Genomic DNA, 17,312 nt, shown 5'->3' with positions numbered 1-17,312 from the left:
TCTTGACCAACATCCCATTTCAAACTCATTTAAATGTTGACCCATCGCCACAGCATACACATCGTCGAGCAGCCGCCGCGGTCCGCGCCTCGTACCGGACTCGGAGCACATTCCTTGGGCAGCCTTTTCTAGTCGACGCCGAAGCCTTAAGGCCTATCCCACTGGGACCCGGAACATGAACGGCGTCGACAGCTGTAAAGCCTCCGCAAGCCGTGTGGGCAGCCGCACACAAAGCCGTGACGCGCAGGCTGACTCCTGTCTGTGGGGCTTAATTACGAAACGCTACGTCAGCTGCGAACCCGCGTCCCCAAAGCGGAGCCGCCATTGCTCAGTCGTGTGGGACCGTCGTATCGCAATACATGCTCCCCCCCCCGATTCTTCGTCTTCTTCTTCTTCACATTAAATTCGCGCTTTGTAGCATCAGCATCGTGAGGTAATTAATGCTTCTGTTATTCGGAGACGGCGACACATGGCCACGCTCGGCGTGTTTTGTTCTTGTCGCACGTCACGGTCATCTGGACACGAGACGGGGTCCAGCCGAGGTATCCGAACAAGTTAACAAGCGATCCGACATGACGTCGGCTCGACTGGTCCTTTTCATCACGGAGCGCCGTTGGCTCGGTTGTTCTTGCACCCGAGAGAACTTTTCGACGTCGTTCCTCACATATTTATCACCTGACGGTCTTGCGATCCCGGTCTGCTCAAATCTCAGGATAACCATTTAAAATCACGTCAGTGTGATGATATGAAGTTGTATCCTGGATTTATTTGTTTATTTATTCAGTAGTGGCACCGCACGGGTACCAAGGTGATCCAGAGATACGTGTTGATCTGAGGATACCGAGTTGGCCGTCTCTCGATCATGATGTCGTCCTCATTGCGATCCGTCAAGAGCGGCGATTTGTGTCCAGTACAATGAAGATGAAATACAAGTGTCATTATACAACGGATGCAGGGACGTGGGCACGTTACTACTATCACTACTACATCGTTACTATCACTACTACATGGTTACTATCACTACTACATCGTTACTATCACTACTACATCGTTACTATCACTACTGCATCGCTACTATCACTACTGCATCGTTACTATCACTACTGCATCGCTACTATCACTACTACATCGTTACTATCACTACTGCATCGCTACTATCACTACTACATCGTTACTATCACTACTGCATCGTTACTATCACTACTGCATCGTTACTGTCACTACTACATGGTTACTATCACTACTGCATCGTTACTATCCCTACTACATCGTTACTATCCCTACTGCATCGTTATTACCACGACTACATCGTTACTATCACTACTGCATCGTGACTATCACTACTACATCGTTACTATCACTACTACATCGTTACTATCACTACTACATGGTTACTATCCCTACTGCATCGTTACTATCACTACTACATGGTTACTATCCCTACTGCATCGTTACTATCACTACTACATCGTTACTATCCCTACTGCATCGTTACTATCACTACTACATCGTTACTATCACTACGACATGCGCCAGAGACTTGTCTTGCTCGGGGACTCTCGGACAATCCCAAAAAACCGAATTTATGCCGAGTCACGTCACGTGTGTCGCAGAACGCTCTGTCTTCTGAATGTGAACGGTTTTCAAGATATACCGGATAGTACTGTACTTTATTATTGTATAAATTATATATTAATCGTAAATCGGGTGTTATAAATGACTAACAGTAACCTGCAGAACGTCCACACAATGTAAAATGTCACTTCAAGTCCTCAACTCCACCCCCTTGTCAACAACCTCCTCATCTGAACCCCAAGTCATCAACCTCCTCCTCGTCGTCACAACCCTTTCACCAACCTCCTCCTCGTCCCAACCCCAAGTCATCAACCTCTTCCGCGTCACCAACCCCGAGTCACCAACCTCCTCGTCCCAACCCCTCCCCCCGTCACCAACCCCAAGTAACCAACCAGTTCGTCCCAACCCCAAGTCACCAACCAGTTCGTCCCAACCCCAGTCACCAACTTCCTCATCCCAACCCCAAGTAACCAACTTCCTCGTCCCAACCCCAAGTAACCAACCTCCTCGTCCCAACCCCGAGTCACCAACCTCCTCGTCCCAACCCCTCCCCCCGGCACCAACCCCCAGTCACCCACCAGCTCGTCCCAACCCCAGTCACCAACTTCCTCATCCCAACCCCAAGTAACCAACTTCCTCGTCCCAACCCCAAGTAACCAACCTCCTCGTCCCAACCCCCCCCGTCACCAACCTCCTCGTCCCAACCGCGAGTCACCAACCTCCTCGTCCCAACCCCGAGTCACCAACCTCCTCGTCCCAACCCCGAATCACCAACCTCCTCGTCCCAACCCCCCCGCCCCCGTCACCAACCTCCTCGTCCCAACCCCCCCGCCCCCGTCACCAACCTCCTCGTCCCAACCCCGTCACCAACCTCGTCCCAACCCCGAGTCACCAACCTCCTCGTCCCAACCCCGAGTCACCAACCTCCTCGTCCCAACCCCGAGTCACCAACCTCCTCGTCCCAACCCCCCGTCACCAACCTCCTCGTCCCAACCCCCGTCACCAACCTCCTCGTCCCAACCCCCCCGTCACCAACCTCCTCGTCCCAACCCCCCCCCCGTCACCAACCTCCTCGTCCCAACCCCCCCGTCACCAACCTCCTCGTCCCAACCCCCCGTCACCAACCTCCTCGTCCCAACCCCCCCGTCACCAACCTCCTCGTCCCAACCCCCCGTCACCAACCTCCTCGTCCCAACCCCCCGTCACCAACCTCCTCGTCCTAACCCCCCCCCGTCACCAACCTCCTCGTCCTAACCCCGAGTCACCAACCTCCACGTCCCAACTCCAAGTCAGTAACCTCCTCCTCCCCGCTCGAAGACTTCAAGTCCCTCAGCCCCCACCTACCACCACAACTCCATTGTTATAATTTATTGCCGCGTCGACAATACTCGGAGGTCTCTGCACTTTATTGAAAGATGGACTGTGAACGAAAAAAAAAATTTCTTTCAATCATCAAAATGAATGGTAAAAATAAGCACCGAGAACAATGAACAATTCCTCATACAGTAATTCATGAAAGCCCCCCCCACCCCTAAAATAGGATGGGGGGGGCGAGAATGCAGCACGGGTGGATTTCGGAGAAATCATGACATGACCATTGGCAGCACTCTTGAAGGACCAAGGAGGGACACGGGTCAACAGACACACTGGTGAGTGAGTTCTACAAACGAGAGAATAGGACGACGAAGGAATGGAGGCAAAGTGTTCATCTTGGAATTGCGGAAGGTGCACAAGGATGAACCCTCCCACGGTGTCCTTCGCGAAGAGTAGGCGAGCTATCGCCAGCACAAGCAACAAATTACAAATTCCTGCTCCAACTACTGTACTTAGTCGAGCGTCAAGCCTGGCCAGCCAGCTCGTGAAAGACTTGGGCCACCCAACAACGAAGAAACGTGGGAATGAATAACCGTGGCCTTCAAACAAGATTAAGACACAAAAGGAACTTTTGAGTACCTCGGCAAAATGAGTATCAACTTACTGGTAACAGGGGGCACTGCATCAGGGGCACAGCCGAGCACCCCCAAATGATGCAGCCAAGCAGCCATACGCTGCATACGAAGAAATACCATCTCCCCCCCCCTACTTAACATCCCAACCCCCTCCCCGACGAAAAATCGCCTAAAATACCCTTTACAAAGCAACCACCTGTTTAAAGCGATCAACGTCCATCAAAATTACCTTTCTTGGCCCCTTCACTACAGTGGAGCCTACACAGTTAATGGTGTGCTGCCGAAACACATATGTATGAGCTTCCTCTTCCACAATGACGCGAATTTTTTTTTTGCAGATACTGTACAGTAGAATGGTCGAATACAAAACGTCTTGACCGGACTGTCGGGGAGACATCGACTTCCGGACGTGACGCAACCGCGCTGACGCCATGACGTCATTAGCCTGTCTTCCAGAGTGTGGTGACGGTGGCGCGCGCACGGGGTGCACCGAATGAAAATGTTCATACAGAGAGGAATCATTAAAAAAAATGTTTGGACGATGATCCAGAGAAGAGCAGAGAGAGAGATGTTTCCACGAACAAAGAAAATGTTGATCTAACTTCCCTCATACTTCCCCTCTTCCCTTCCCTCAACTTCCCTCATATTTGGGTACAAACTAATTCGATTGCCCCAATAATTGTCCGAAAGGTGAATCGGTAACAAAAGTGAAACCAAAGCGAATTAAAGTACCAAAAAATATAATTACTGTAGTACAAATTATGTAAAGAAGAAGAAGAACAACAACAACACAACAACCAAAAAAATGATAAAAGTCCGCAGTGTTTACGGACATCGACTAAACTGTGTTTGTCCCATAAAGACGAAAAGATCTTTATATTCTGTTTTTGAGAGTCTATCGAAATCGCTGTACCGTATAGGATACGCAGGTCCATGAAACAACAACAACAACCACAATCACAACATCGCTGTTTCCGGATCCGGGTGAAGAGTCGATGCTTGACGTTTGCTGGCGTCGTGTGGCGGGAATCGTTAACGTGTTCAGTGTTCCCTCCCGTAGTTCGCTCTGTGGGTAAAGTCGCGGGTTCTCGCACTCTTCTGTCCAGTCCGTCTCGGGTTATCAGTGGACCATGGTACGAGTTTCGTATAATGGATATTTCCAAAATCGATGACGTTTTTCCATTTATTGTTTTGTTTAGAATGAAGTTATTGCAGTTCCAGATTTCATGAGGGTTGAAAGTCTTTGCTTTTAATTTAATTCAGCTCGAATAAATATTATGTACGATGGTTGTCGGTTGAGGATTCTTAAGAGTAAGAAGGGGGAGGGTGTTGTTTGGGGCGGGGTCAGAATATGGAGGGAAACATCATGTTTATGTTATTTGGGAGGTGGTGGTGGGGGAGTCATATGTCATCGTGTAAAATAGTATGGATTGTGCAATGGGGTGAACAGGAGGGAAGGAGGTCGACAGAGAGGATGATAAATAAAGGAGAAGGCAAAGATGGACGAGTCGGTGGACCTGAATGAAAATATCTTGTGTATGTTATATATGTATATATATATATATATATATATATATATGTATATATGTGTATATATATATATGTATATATGTGTATATGTATATATGTATATATGTATATGTATATATGTGTATATGTATATATGTATATGTATATATGTGTATATGTATATATGTGTATATGTATATATGTGTATATGTATATATGTGTATATGTATATATGTGTATATATATATATATGTATATATGTATATATGTATATATATATACACATCTTCCTCTTTCGGCTTGCTCCCGTTAGGGGTCGCCACAGCGGACCAACTGTCTCCATTTTTCGTTTTGTTGTCCGCATAATGATTTGGCATAGGTTTTTACGCCGGATGCCCTTCCTGACGCAACCCTGGTCGCCTCTTACGACACACAGGGATAATATATATATATATATATTGTTACGTTTGAGGGGGGGGGGGTATGCATTCAAAGGGTAATTAGGATGTTTAATTAGGTATGCCATGCTGTTCGAGTTTACCAGGATCTCGATGTAATAAGTAGCAATTCAGTGGTGATAAGTTGTCTAGTAAATGTCCATTTCTTCAAGGGGGAAATGATAATTGTCACGTAATATAGATAGGGATACGGGATAGGGTAAGTGTGTCTGCGTAAACCCCTTTTAGTAGTCCCTGGAGGCTTGCCGTGACGTCACAGGACAGTGCTGCGGATGGCTCCGCCCCGTGATCACGATTGGTGGAAGGCGACGGCGCAGGGCCAATAAAACGGCTCGATTGGAAGTGACGAGGACGGGAGGATAAAAAGGTTCTGTTCGGGGTCGAAAAGGAAGAGGAAGAAGAAGAAGAAGAAGAAGATCGGGACAGAAAAACTGTTCTGGTGGAGGTTGTTGTGCTGGGAGCGTGCTGTGTTGTTGCGCTGATTCGGCCCTGGTTTCATCGTGTCTTGTAGCCTTGCTGAGCCTCGTGCCTCACCTCGGTTGGCTCTGGGGTTCTGCTGGCTCGGAGTACGGGGTCGAACGGCGGGCGGACCTGCCTCCCTCTCCTGCTCGCAACTTGGCGCTAGAACTGGTTCCCTGGCAGCTGTGAGCGGACTTGGGCCAGGACCAGGAGGTCGACAGCACCACGGTTTCTCCTGCCCCCCCTGACGAGAGCAAGGCCAGCTCGTCCAACGCCAATCCAGGGACTGTTGCGTCCACACCACGGGCCAGCCTGACCACCAGGACCAGCTACGTTGTGTGTGTGTGTGTGTGTGTGTGTGTGTGTGTGTGTGTGTGTGTGTGTGTGTGTGTGTGTGTGTGTGTGTGTGTGTGTGTGTGTGTGTGTGTGTGTGTGTGTGTGTGTGTGTATACCTGGCGCCTTAGAGGGTTTGAGATTTGTATATTCATTGGAATTGTCTGTGTTTTCCCCACGCCCGAACCCACACCACCATCCCGTCGGATCGCCCCGGGTCCCTCTTCTTGCCGAGTCTTGTTATTTCTGGCGAGAGAAAATAAACGTTATCAACTCAGTGAAAAGCGACTCGTGCCACCTTCCTCGTCCCGTTTGCGGTCGAGCGATTAGAACCGCCATCTTTGGGTTATAAATAAATAAACCGCCTCCATCGTTTCGGCTCATTCTACGTTGGTGGGTGAAATGAGAGCGAGAGAAGAACCTTCAGAGTTTAGGCTTTATTCCATTTGATTGGAGCCGCTTCTGTGGGCACAACGGGGAATACAGGTTCAGCTAGGAGTACATAAGCAGTAACGTATACATGTGCGATTAATCATTGCAGACTAAATCCGCGTAAGCACGGAGTTCGATATAATCTCCATTCTCACCAGTCAATGAGCACCTTCAGTTAACGAGCATCAAGTGAACAGCCGATGTAAATGGCAATGCCCCGGGGACAACCACTCATGCCGCGGAGACCTCCCCTTATACGCGAGACGCACAACATGTGATCCCGCGTCATGTCCCTCAATTCACCTCAATTCACCACATTCTCTGCACCTTTAAAATGTAACTAGGGGCCCATCTTACACACCATGATTGCTTTAGCACTATAGGAGTATACATTTCAAGCAACGCGGACTAATAGGTCTACAGAAGCATACATGCCAAGCAGTGATTATTTTGAGTTGTAGGAGCATGGAAATGAGCATCGATATATGATATAATGAGCATATGGGAGCATGAGCAGCGAGAATGCCGATAATCCCCTTTACAGATTGAGTCGTCGAGGGGGCCTTATTCGTCAACCTCTCCGGGAGTAAATGGCAGTTTCACTTGAGGGAGACTCCCGATCCTCTTGGTGAGCCTCGACTTGTGCCGGGGATGACTCCTCGATCGCTCTTGGGTGGAACACGGCAGCCCCGTCGCCCGGCGGAGTTCCTGGGGGGGGAAATGTCAGAAGGAGGAGTGCCAGAAGGTGGTGTACCTGCGGGAGGAGTACCTGAGGGAGCCAGATGGCGAACCGACACAGTGGTATCCCTGCCATCCGGGAGCCTGACATGAGCATACTCTGGATTAGTGTCAATGAGTTCGACCCCCTCCACCAGGGGTTCATACTTGCTTTGTCGGACCGGGTGTTTCATGAACACTGTACCGGGATGGGTCAGCCAGTTGGGCACCGTTTGACCGTCAACATAACGTCGCTGGTGAGTAAACATTCGTTCGTGAGGAGTTGCATTGGTGGACGTGCAGAGCAAAGAGCGTATGGAATTCAGAGCGTCGGGAAGAGTAACCTCCCACCGCTCGGGGCCCAGTCCTCTCGATTTCAGCGCCAGAGTTACGGCTTTCCAAATAACTCCATTATACCTTTCCACCTGCCCGTTTCCCTGTGGGTTGTAACCCGTCGTTCGACTAGTTGCTATGCCGAGCTCTAGTAGGAATTGTTTTAGCCCGGCCGACATGAAACACGGCCCTCTGTCTGAATGTATGTACGAAGGTTTCCCAAACATAGCGAAGAGGTCAGAGAGACATCTCACGACAGTGCCCGAGGTCATATCCGAGCACGGAAATGCGAAAGGGAACCTTGAATATTCATCAACAACGGTGAATATGTATCTGTTGTCTGTCTCGGTCGGCAGGGGCCCTTTGAAGTCGATGTTTAGTCTCTCGAAGGGGGAAGTGGCCTTGATCAGTCTGCCAGATGCCGCGCCAAAGAATCTGGGTTTTAGTTCAGCACAAACAGGGCATGAAGCATTCATTTGTTTAATATCTTCAACAGAATAGGGAAGATTTTGTCTGCGCACGAAATGTGCCATTCTGGTTACCCCCGGGTGGCAGAGAGACACGTGTAGGTCTTGCAGAGCCTGACTGATTGTTGCCGAACTGTAGACCCGAGAGAAGGTATCTGCAGCAGGGTTTTCCTTCCCGGGCCGGTAAACAATGTCGTATCTGTAGCAAGCTAGGTCTATCCGCCATCTCATAATTTTTTCATTCTTAATTTTCCTGTTATTTTTCCCATCAAACATGAATGCCACGGATCGTTGGTCCGTAACGAGCGTGAAGTGGTTTCCCAGTAAATAATGTCTCCATTTCCGCAGCGCTTCGACGATGGCGTACGCTTCCTTCTCTATCGCTGAGTGTCTCTGCTCGCTTCTAGAGAGAGTTCTCGAGAAGAACGCGACCGGCCGCCCAGACTGATTAAGTGTAGCAGCTATGGCATGATTTGAAGCGTCGGTCTCCACCACAAAGGGCACCGAGCTGTCGATCGATAAAACCACGGACTTACTGATATCATCCTTGAGGTTGTGGAAAGCTCTTACAACAGCGGCATCTGGTGGAAAGTTTTTGCAATGCACTAGGGGATGTATTTTCTCGGAGTATTGCGAAATCCATCTCGCATAGTAAGCGAACATCCCGATCACCCGGCGCATTGTCTGCAAGTCCTGAGGTGGTGGAAGCTCACGGAGCGGGCGCAATCGTTCAGGATCAGGCTTAATTGTGCCGTCGGCTATCGTGTAGCCGAGAAGGTCAATTGACCTTGCCGAGAATACGCATTTCTCGTAGTTGAGAGTCAGATTATATTTTCTAGCAATGCTCAAGAATCTGTCTAGATTCCTATCATGTTCCCCCTGATCCCTACCGCACACTGTGACATTATCCACGTAAACAAAAGTGTCTTTGAGGTTTTCATCTGAGATGATGTCGTCCATAACCCGTTGGAAGCAAGCTACCCCATTCGTGACACCGAAAGGTATTCTCCTGAATTGGTAGAGGCGCCTCCCTGCCTGGAATGCAGTGTAAGGTTTGTCTTCCTCTCGGATGGGAATTTGATGATAGGCACTTCGCAAGTCGATGGTACTGAATACCTTATAATTGGCCACGCGTTCGACCATCTCGTCTATGCGCGGCAGGGGGTAGGCATCGAGTTGGGTAAAGCGATTGACCGTTTGGGAATAATCGACAACCATTCGTTTCTTATGGTTCTGACTGCTGGTTACTAACACCTGTGCGCGCCATGGCGAGTCGCTCGGTTCTATAATTCCTTCTTCCAGTAATCGCTTGGTTTCTGAAGTGATGAAATTCATGTCAGCAGTGGTATATCGCCGCGATTTAATCGCTATCGGTTTGCAGACCGGCGACAAGTTAGCGAACAAGCGGGGGGACGTCACCTCCGCGGTGGTCAACGCATTTAAAATTAGACGAGGTTTGCTTCCTCCAAAGGGTATTTCGACGCTCGTGTGCTGCTTGAGGACATTATGACCCAGAATTACGTCTGCGCACAAATCACGAAGCACCAGTACCCTTACTTCCCGATGCGTGTACCCTTTTACGTCCAATTCAACATTGCAGTACCCTCGTACGCGGGATTGTAGTGAGGTGGCGGCCATGCATACCGTATTGTCAGTCGGGTGGATTACCCATTTCCTGCCCTTCACTAGCGAGCTGTTGACGAAACTTTCAGAGCTACCGGTATCAATCAGTGCCTCAGCCGTATGCCCGTTAATTCGTACGTTGATGATAGCCTTGGATAGATTCCCCGGGGAGGCTGCAGTTAATTTATTTTGCGAGTAGAGAGCCGCAGAAGTGGGTTTATTTCTCCTTAGAGTAGATTTACATACCCTGGCATAATGCCCTTTCTTGTCGCAATTCATGCATGTGGCATCTCTGGCGGGACATTTTTGACGAGGATGCCTTTTGTACCCACAAAAGAAGCATTTACCAACCGGAGCAGTTGCTGAGGAGTTTGACGTGGCCTGGGTATCCGGCTCCTCGGGTGTTTCTCCATCCCCTATGTCTGGCTGTGTCTGTGCCAGTGGGGTTCCTTGGGTTCCCATCGTAGCAGCGTTCATTAGCAGCATCGGTGTCCCAAATGACTCAGATTGCTGTTGAGCCGTATCCATCGCTCGTGCCTGATCGACTACCTTGTCAAGAGTGGGTTGCGCTTTCTCTAGTAAGCGTTGCCGTATGTGGGCTGATCTGAGTCCTTGGATGAATGCCTCCCGTGTGGCTTCCTTTCGGTGTTCCTCGGCGCTTACGGCCCGGAAGCTGCCGTCTTTTCCCAGCTGATTCAGAGCTTGCAGGAACTAATCGATTGTCTCCCCGGCTGCTTGCTTGCGTGTGTTGAGAAGATGTCGTATGTATACCTCGTTCTTGGGCTTCACGTAGAGCGCTTGCAGCACGTCGATCGCTGCTTCGTAAGTGTCGCACTCCGAGAAGAGCCTGTACACGCTGGGCGAGACATGATTCACGAGAGCGGCAAATTTGTCGGCTCCTTCCTCGATGATGGTCAGATAGTGTGAGAAGGAACAGAACCAATGCGACCATTTCATTTCTGCGTCAGTCGCGTTTGGGTCTGCGTCGAACCTCTCTGGTTTGTAGATCTTGTCCATCGTTGGTTGAGAGAGCCGAGAAAACCAAATGGAATAAATTGAAATGAGAGCGAGAGAAGAACCTTCAGAGTTTAGGCTTTATTCCATTTGATTGGAGCCGCTTCTACGGGCACACCAGGGGATACAGGTGCAGCTAGGAGTACATAAGCAGTAACGTATACATGTGCGATTAATCATTGCAGACTAAATCCGCGTAAGCACGGAGTTCGATATAATCTCCATTCTCACCAGTCAATGAGCACCTTCAGTTAACGAGCATCAAGTGAACAGCCGATGTAAATGGCAATGCCCCGGGGACAACCACTCGTGCCGCGGAGACCTCCCCTTATACGCGAGACGCACAACATGTGATCCCGCGTCATGTCCCTCAATTCACCTCAATTCACCACAGTGGGACTGTTCAAGTCCCGTGGACGTCACAATATATATATATATATATATATATATATATATATATATATATATATATATATATATATATATATATATATATATATATATATATATATATATATATATATATATGTGTGTGTGTGTGTGTACAGGTTGAGAGAAATAATTCCACGAGGAATCTATACATAATGAATGAAGTATTATCCAACGTTGTTTATATTATAAGTAGCAAATACAACCCGTCACTATGCTGACGGGTATATTAAGAGGTGGGGGGAGAAAGAGGAGGGAGGGATAAGGAGCAGGGGGGGAAAGAAGGGAGGGATAATGAGCAGGGGAGTGAGGAAGGGGGGAGAAAGAAGGGAGGGATAATGAGCAGGGGAGTGAGGAAGGGGGGAGAAAGAAGGGAGGGATAAGGAGCAGGGGAGTGAGGAAGGTGGGGGAAGAGGAGGGAGGGATGAGGAGCAGGGGAGCGAGGAAGGGGGTAGGGTGGGTTGGGAGAGCGACACCTCACCAAACATCACGATACACTCTGGGAGGGGGTGGGGGCAAGATGGAGGGGAAGTGGGTAGTGGGCTTGGGAGGAAGTGAGCATGAGGGGATGGGATTCTGGACTTGTGTTTGGTTGGAGGACTTGTGGAGAAGGTGGGTGGTGGGGGGTAGTACTGGTTTGAACCAAATGGGGTACTTTAAAACAGCACACAAAGACTGCCCGGATATGTCTGGGGGCAGGAAGGTGCAGAGGGGAGGGGGTTTGGGAGGAGGTAAGCGTGAGGGGAAGGGGAGGCGGCGGCTGGAGGGGAAGGGGAGGAAAGGTGGGAGGGGAAGGAGAGGCAAGGTGGTGTGAGGGATGGGAAGATGGCATTTGGGGTGGGGCAGAGAAAGATAATTACATCTGTTTATCTTTCTTTGTAATTTTGTCCCTTTTTCACCTTTATCAGGCTCGAAATGCAGAGAAAGCCATGTAAGTCCACATGACCTGCTCATACATTTGTTACAATTCATAATGGTATTGATAAGATTCAGCCACAGCCAATTGTATTTCAGATACTGTACAAGCAAACCCTTTGAACAGGTGCCATGACCAGTTACCTTTAAGTTGTGCTTACCTTGTTCTTGTATCATGTCTATATTATGTTCTATACAAAGTAAAGCGAGTGTACGGCTGTGAGTATGACTCGTTATAGAGAGCTTCGCTTGTAGTATGATCGATCGTATCAAAAGGAAAGGAGCTGAAAAATATATGTATTCATTCATATTTGGTGTCATTTAAAGTTAAATTTATAAAAAAGGAATAAGCTTGTTGTATTTGACATTGTGAGTAAAATTATTTAAGTGTTCTCATTTCTTTACAGGACGGCACTTGCGAGATTTCGGCAGGCGCAATTGGAGGAGGGCAAGGTTAAGGTGAACGAGAGCGAAGTCGATGGCTTGCAATCACAAATCCCCACGCTTCCCACCAAAGCAAAGTTTAAAGATGGAATCAAGTTCCTCCAGGAATGACCCAAGATCAAATTTTGAATCAATGTTTTTCCTGTTTTGGTTCCTGTGACCCTAAAGTCCCCACCCCATGGGAAATGAACCGGGGGTCAAATCCAAAACATTGTGCTATATTTCATGCGTCCCCCAAGGCTGATTTCATTGACAAAGTTTCATTTCAAGAAATGTTTGAAAATGTGCCCGTCATTGCATCTTTTGTTTTTTGACCCCAGGGGGCGGGGCCAAAATGATACTGCTCTTGCACCTTTGTGCTATGTGGTCACCATAACAACCTAGTTTGGTGAAGTTCTACACAATCATTTAGGAGGAGATAGTGTGATGGACAGACAGAGCCGATTACAATATCCCCCTGTTTTTTTTTTTTTCAAAAGGCGTGGGTATAATAAATAGCTTAGGACTACTGTAGAGTGGTGGTACAGTACTGCCTACTGACTGATATCGTAACTACTGACGTGTCAGTGGTAAAAGAAGACATTGGATTGGATGATCATCCTTGCGCCGTTGGCCGTTTCATTGGCTACGGTGCACAATTGTGGATGGGTCACCACTCTGACAGATACCTGCATAGCTCATTTTTCATAATAAGCTGGCACTCGTTTTGCCAAGCTCAGAAGGACGATGGGCTGAGTCAAACGCACGTGTTGGTATTTTGCCGCTGCTTGGACTTGAGATCCGAAGCCAACCACCTTAACGATTAAGCAACCACTAAGTTCAGGGGTTTCCTTAGAAGCCGGTTACCGGCGACCTGCAGCCGTCTACTCAGAGAAAAAATGTCAAAGGTCGCCGCCTACTTACTTCAGCGCCATTTTTTTTTTTTTTGTCCCCACAAAATCTCTACATCCCCCTGTTTTGAAATCCGAGAAATGGAATATGGTTTCCTTAATGAATGCTAGTTCATCTACACTATTATTATGTCACACACTTACTTCAGATTGGTCACTGTACTCCACCATGTGCAGTACCATCTCCATATTAAGAACTAAGGTATGGCCCAAATGTTGCTAAAATGCCTCTCTTTTAAAGTGCTTTGATACTCCATCTTCCAGACACCTTGGTGTGCCCTAAACCATGGCCTTAAATTAATGAACCTTGTTTAAAAGATGCTTAAACTAACCACACAGTATAGCTGAATTTCAGTCAACCAGTCAACCAGTCAGTCAGTCAGTCAGTATGTTAATGCAACTACATCCAGTACAGGCCTAACCACTTGTTTTGGTGGAGTTTTCCACCCCAACAGCATGATAATATGAGAACTATTTCATGTCAGAAATCGTGCTAGAATGCATCTCCAGCCATCTAGGATCCTCCGGCTTCCAGGGCCCTAAGCGGGCCCTGGATCCGGGCCATACATGCTGCGCTCGCTTTGCTCGCGGTGATTGTGACCTGCTACTTTTTAATGGTAGCCTCCTACTCCAAGAAATAAGGAAACCCCTGAAGTTTATGGAAAATAAGAAAACTGGAGGTGATTGAATGGGATTTTTAAATCTTTCAGAATCCCACACCTGGTTACCCTCCCTAATTCTAAGCTGTACACTCACCTTCATCCCTTTTCATTCTCATCTGTGGAATGGACTCCCTGTATCTGTTGTCCTGTGCTCCCCACCCCCACCCACAGTCCTTCAAGAGTGCTGCCCATCGTAACCCCATGCTTGCTTCATAACCACTCTTGCTCTCTTTGATTCATGGATGCCCTCCCTCCATACTCGCACTCACCCTCACCCTCACCCTCCTCCTTTCCTTTCTGCGACTCGTACATTGAATGTGTGAGGTCTTTGATCCTCTGTCAGTTTGTGAACTGACTGCCCTCTCTCATTTATCTCTTTCATGACGAGCAATGCTAATCTTGGTAAAGACTATTGATCGCAGAGAAGACAATAATGTAATTTCCCAAACAGGAGTTGATGAAGCTTAAGTTTACTGTCATGGAAAACAAGGTGAGTCGATGTTTCCCATGTCGGTAAACTTTTGATTGCCACAGTGGAAACAGCCCTACCTTGTTTCCCATGATGATAAACTTCTGCTACCTCTTTCATGAGCATACATTTGTGTGTCCAAATTTCGTTTCAAGTAATTCTGCAATCTTGCGGAAGTCTGGAACATCTGCAAGAGATGAGGTTTGAATTTTCGGATAACTGCGAGTCATTTTCACAACAACATAGTATGGCAGGAATTATTCCAAGTTAGGATCAGGATGTTCCGAACACCTTACCCCCACTTCTCTCTCAAAGTATTTTGACCACCAATGTGAATTTTTACATGAGAAAATAAACTACACATCTTTACGCCCACTTGATGTCCCACCCCACCCCTCCTTCCCTTGTACCATGTGGCAGGAGCGAAGACCATTTTTGGCTTCAGAATGTGATGATCTGCATAAGGCAGAAAAATGGCGACGCCAGGTAAGGGGGGTGAGGTAAAAAATGCGATTTTATTTATTTGTTTGTTTTATTTATTTATTTATTTACTTACTTTAAGTACTTTCATATTGAGAAAGTGGTTACTGCACAGACAACCAGTAACTATGTACAGGTGGTGGACTAAAAAAAATTAAAACACCTGGGTAAATGAGGGACACCAATTATATTGAAAGCAATGGCTTTTACGCAGGTTTGCCCAATGTTATTGAGCAAATAACATCCCAGCATGCTTAGGGTCATGTATAAAACTAGGACCACTGGACCTGTAGCTTATCTGGGCCCTGGCCTTGTGTTGTTACCCATATTTGGTGGCATTCTGACTAGTGGGTCTCGAGAGGAAGATTATTTTGAAGGAATTTACGCGATTTTCGCAAAAATTACTGACTCCGCCATTTTGACATGCCTCCGGTCATGTGATCGGCATGGCCTCCACAATTTAGCATCCCTACCCTTGTCATAATGTTGTTACCCAAATTTGGTAGCATTCTCACTGGTGGGTTTGGAAAAGAATATTTTTGAAGAAATTTACTAAATTAGCCATTTTGACTGACTTAAAGTCACGTGACCGGAACAAGCACCAGTCAAGAGCAGAAAGTTGCTGCCAAATTTCAGCCAGATCGGCCCAGCGGTGGGGCTGGAGACGTCAAAATGGGAGACGAACCGAAGGAGGGACAGACTGAATAGTACCTTATCGATGACAATACCTCATCGGGAATTCCAATTCCAGATAAGTTAAAAACGCTGCACATGCCTGGTTGCCGATAGTTTTGGCGAGCACGGCTGCAAGAGGAGACCTCAGTGACTTTGAAAAAGGGCTGACTGTTGGGGCAAGAGCTTCAGTGACAGCTCAACTTTCTGATGTTTCATGAGCATTGGTGTCGAAGGCATTTTGGAGCACAATGTTCAACCCAGTGTCAGAAAGTTGGGTCTCTGTCAAAGGTCATGGGTGTTGCAGCAGGACAATGACCCCAAACACACTTTAAAAAAACACCCAGGAATGGTTCAAGACGAAACGCTGGACTGTTCTGAAGTGGCCACCAATGAATTCAGATCTAAATCCCATTGAACACCTGTGGGGAGATCTGAAAACAGCAGTTGAGAGAAGGTACCCTTCAAATCTGGGAGAACTGGAGCAGTTTGCACAAGAAGAGTGTGACATACTGACAGTGGAGAGTTGTAGGAAGTTCATTCATGGCTAAAGGAAGAGCTTGACTGCAGTTATTTTGCCCAAAGGCTGTGATAACAAATATTAGGTTGAGGGTTTCAATAATTTTATCAATGCCATTTGTTTTTATTTCCTGATTTAAAAGGATATATTAAGTTCTGAATCGACCGGGCGTAGTGGCGTGCGCCTGTAATCCGGATACTCGGAGGCTTTGGTTGGAGGATCGCTTGAGGATGGGAGCTCTGTGCTGGGCCACGCTATGAGAGAGTGTAGTGCAGCCTGGAATCATGGCGAAACCCAATCCTTATCCCTGTGTCGTAAGAGGTGACCAGGGTTGCGTCAGGAAGGGCATCCTGCGTAAAACCTATGCCAAATCAGTATGCGGATCATAACGGATGATCCGCTGTGGCGACCCCTAACGGGAGCAGCCAAAATAAGAAGAAGATTAAGTTCTGAATCAAAAACAAAGGTTCTGTGATATTAACAGTGAAATAAAGCACAATGGAGACCAAATACTTTTGTCAATTTCAACTTATTGTTCGAGAAAATTGCGATTCATTTGAAAATGAAATTGAGACCAAATTCATGTGAGTGCAAGGGTGCCAATATTTTTGGACACGACTGAATGTATGTATGTATCATCTACTCCTCCAAGAGTATTTGACCAAGGAAGCTGAAACTTTCAGGGATTAATGACTGTGCCCTGATGTTGTGCTTGTGCCAGTTTTGTTTCATTCGGTCAAGTTTTGGGGGGGAAAAAAAATTTTCACCCATCTTTGCATTTCCTTCCTTTGGGGGGAGGGTGGGTGCAATTGGAATCATCCAAGCTATATAACCACAATCTATTGTATGTGCACATAAGCAGTATAGATGTTTTTACCTCACATACGTAACCTGGGTTATTTATTTTTGGAGCGGTCTGTTGTCTACCCACCCCCCAAATAAACAAGATTGCCTGTTTGGTG

The 17,312-nt window shown here is 47.5% G+C and overlaps 2 protein-coding genes across 8 annotated transcripts in view; one reads left to right on the top strand and one right to left on the bottom strand.

Moving 5' to 3' along the window:
- Window positions 1-3,924, bottom strand: part of LOC147013803 (serine/threonine-protein kinase A-Raf-like) — a 139,919-nt gene extending 135,995 nt beyond the window's left edge. For 2 of the 7 annotated variants that reach the window (XM_085851044.1, XM_085851046.1), the window contains exon 1: window positions 96-382. The gene's annotated coding sequence lies outside the window, so the exon portion shown is untranslated. The other 5 variants (XM_085851042.1, XM_085851043.1, XM_085851048.1 and 2 more) reach the window with 4 other exon arrangements.
- A 565-nt stretch (window positions 3,925-4,489) lies between these two features.
- Window positions 4,490-17,312, top strand: part of ISY1 (ISY1 spliceosome associated protein) — a 66,683-nt gene continuing 53,860 nt past the window's right edge. Inside the window, exons 1-4 of the mRNA XM_085851690.1 lie at window positions 4,490-4,657; window positions 12,207-12,229; window positions 12,621-12,672; window positions 15,099-15,179. Coding sequence (XP_085707816.1) covers window positions 4,655-4,657; window positions 12,207-12,229; window positions 12,621-12,672; window positions 15,099-15,179 — 159 coding nt within the window. The 5' untranslated portion in view covers window positions 4,490-4,654. The remainder of the gene's footprint in view (window positions 4,658-12,206; window positions 12,230-12,620; window positions 12,673-15,098; window positions 15,180-17,312) is intronic.

The sequence above is a fragment of the Eptatretus burgeri genome, chromosome 13 (genome assembly GCF_056783735.1).
Source record: "Eptatretus burgeri isolate ZD-2024b chromosome 13, Ebu_testis_v1, whole genome shotgun sequence".
NCBI lineage: Eukaryota > Metazoa > Chordata > Myxini > Myxiniformes > Myxinidae > Eptatretus > Eptatretus burgeri.
Note: the sequence above shows the minus strand (reverse complement) of the source record. Positions and strands in the feature narration are given on the sequence as shown.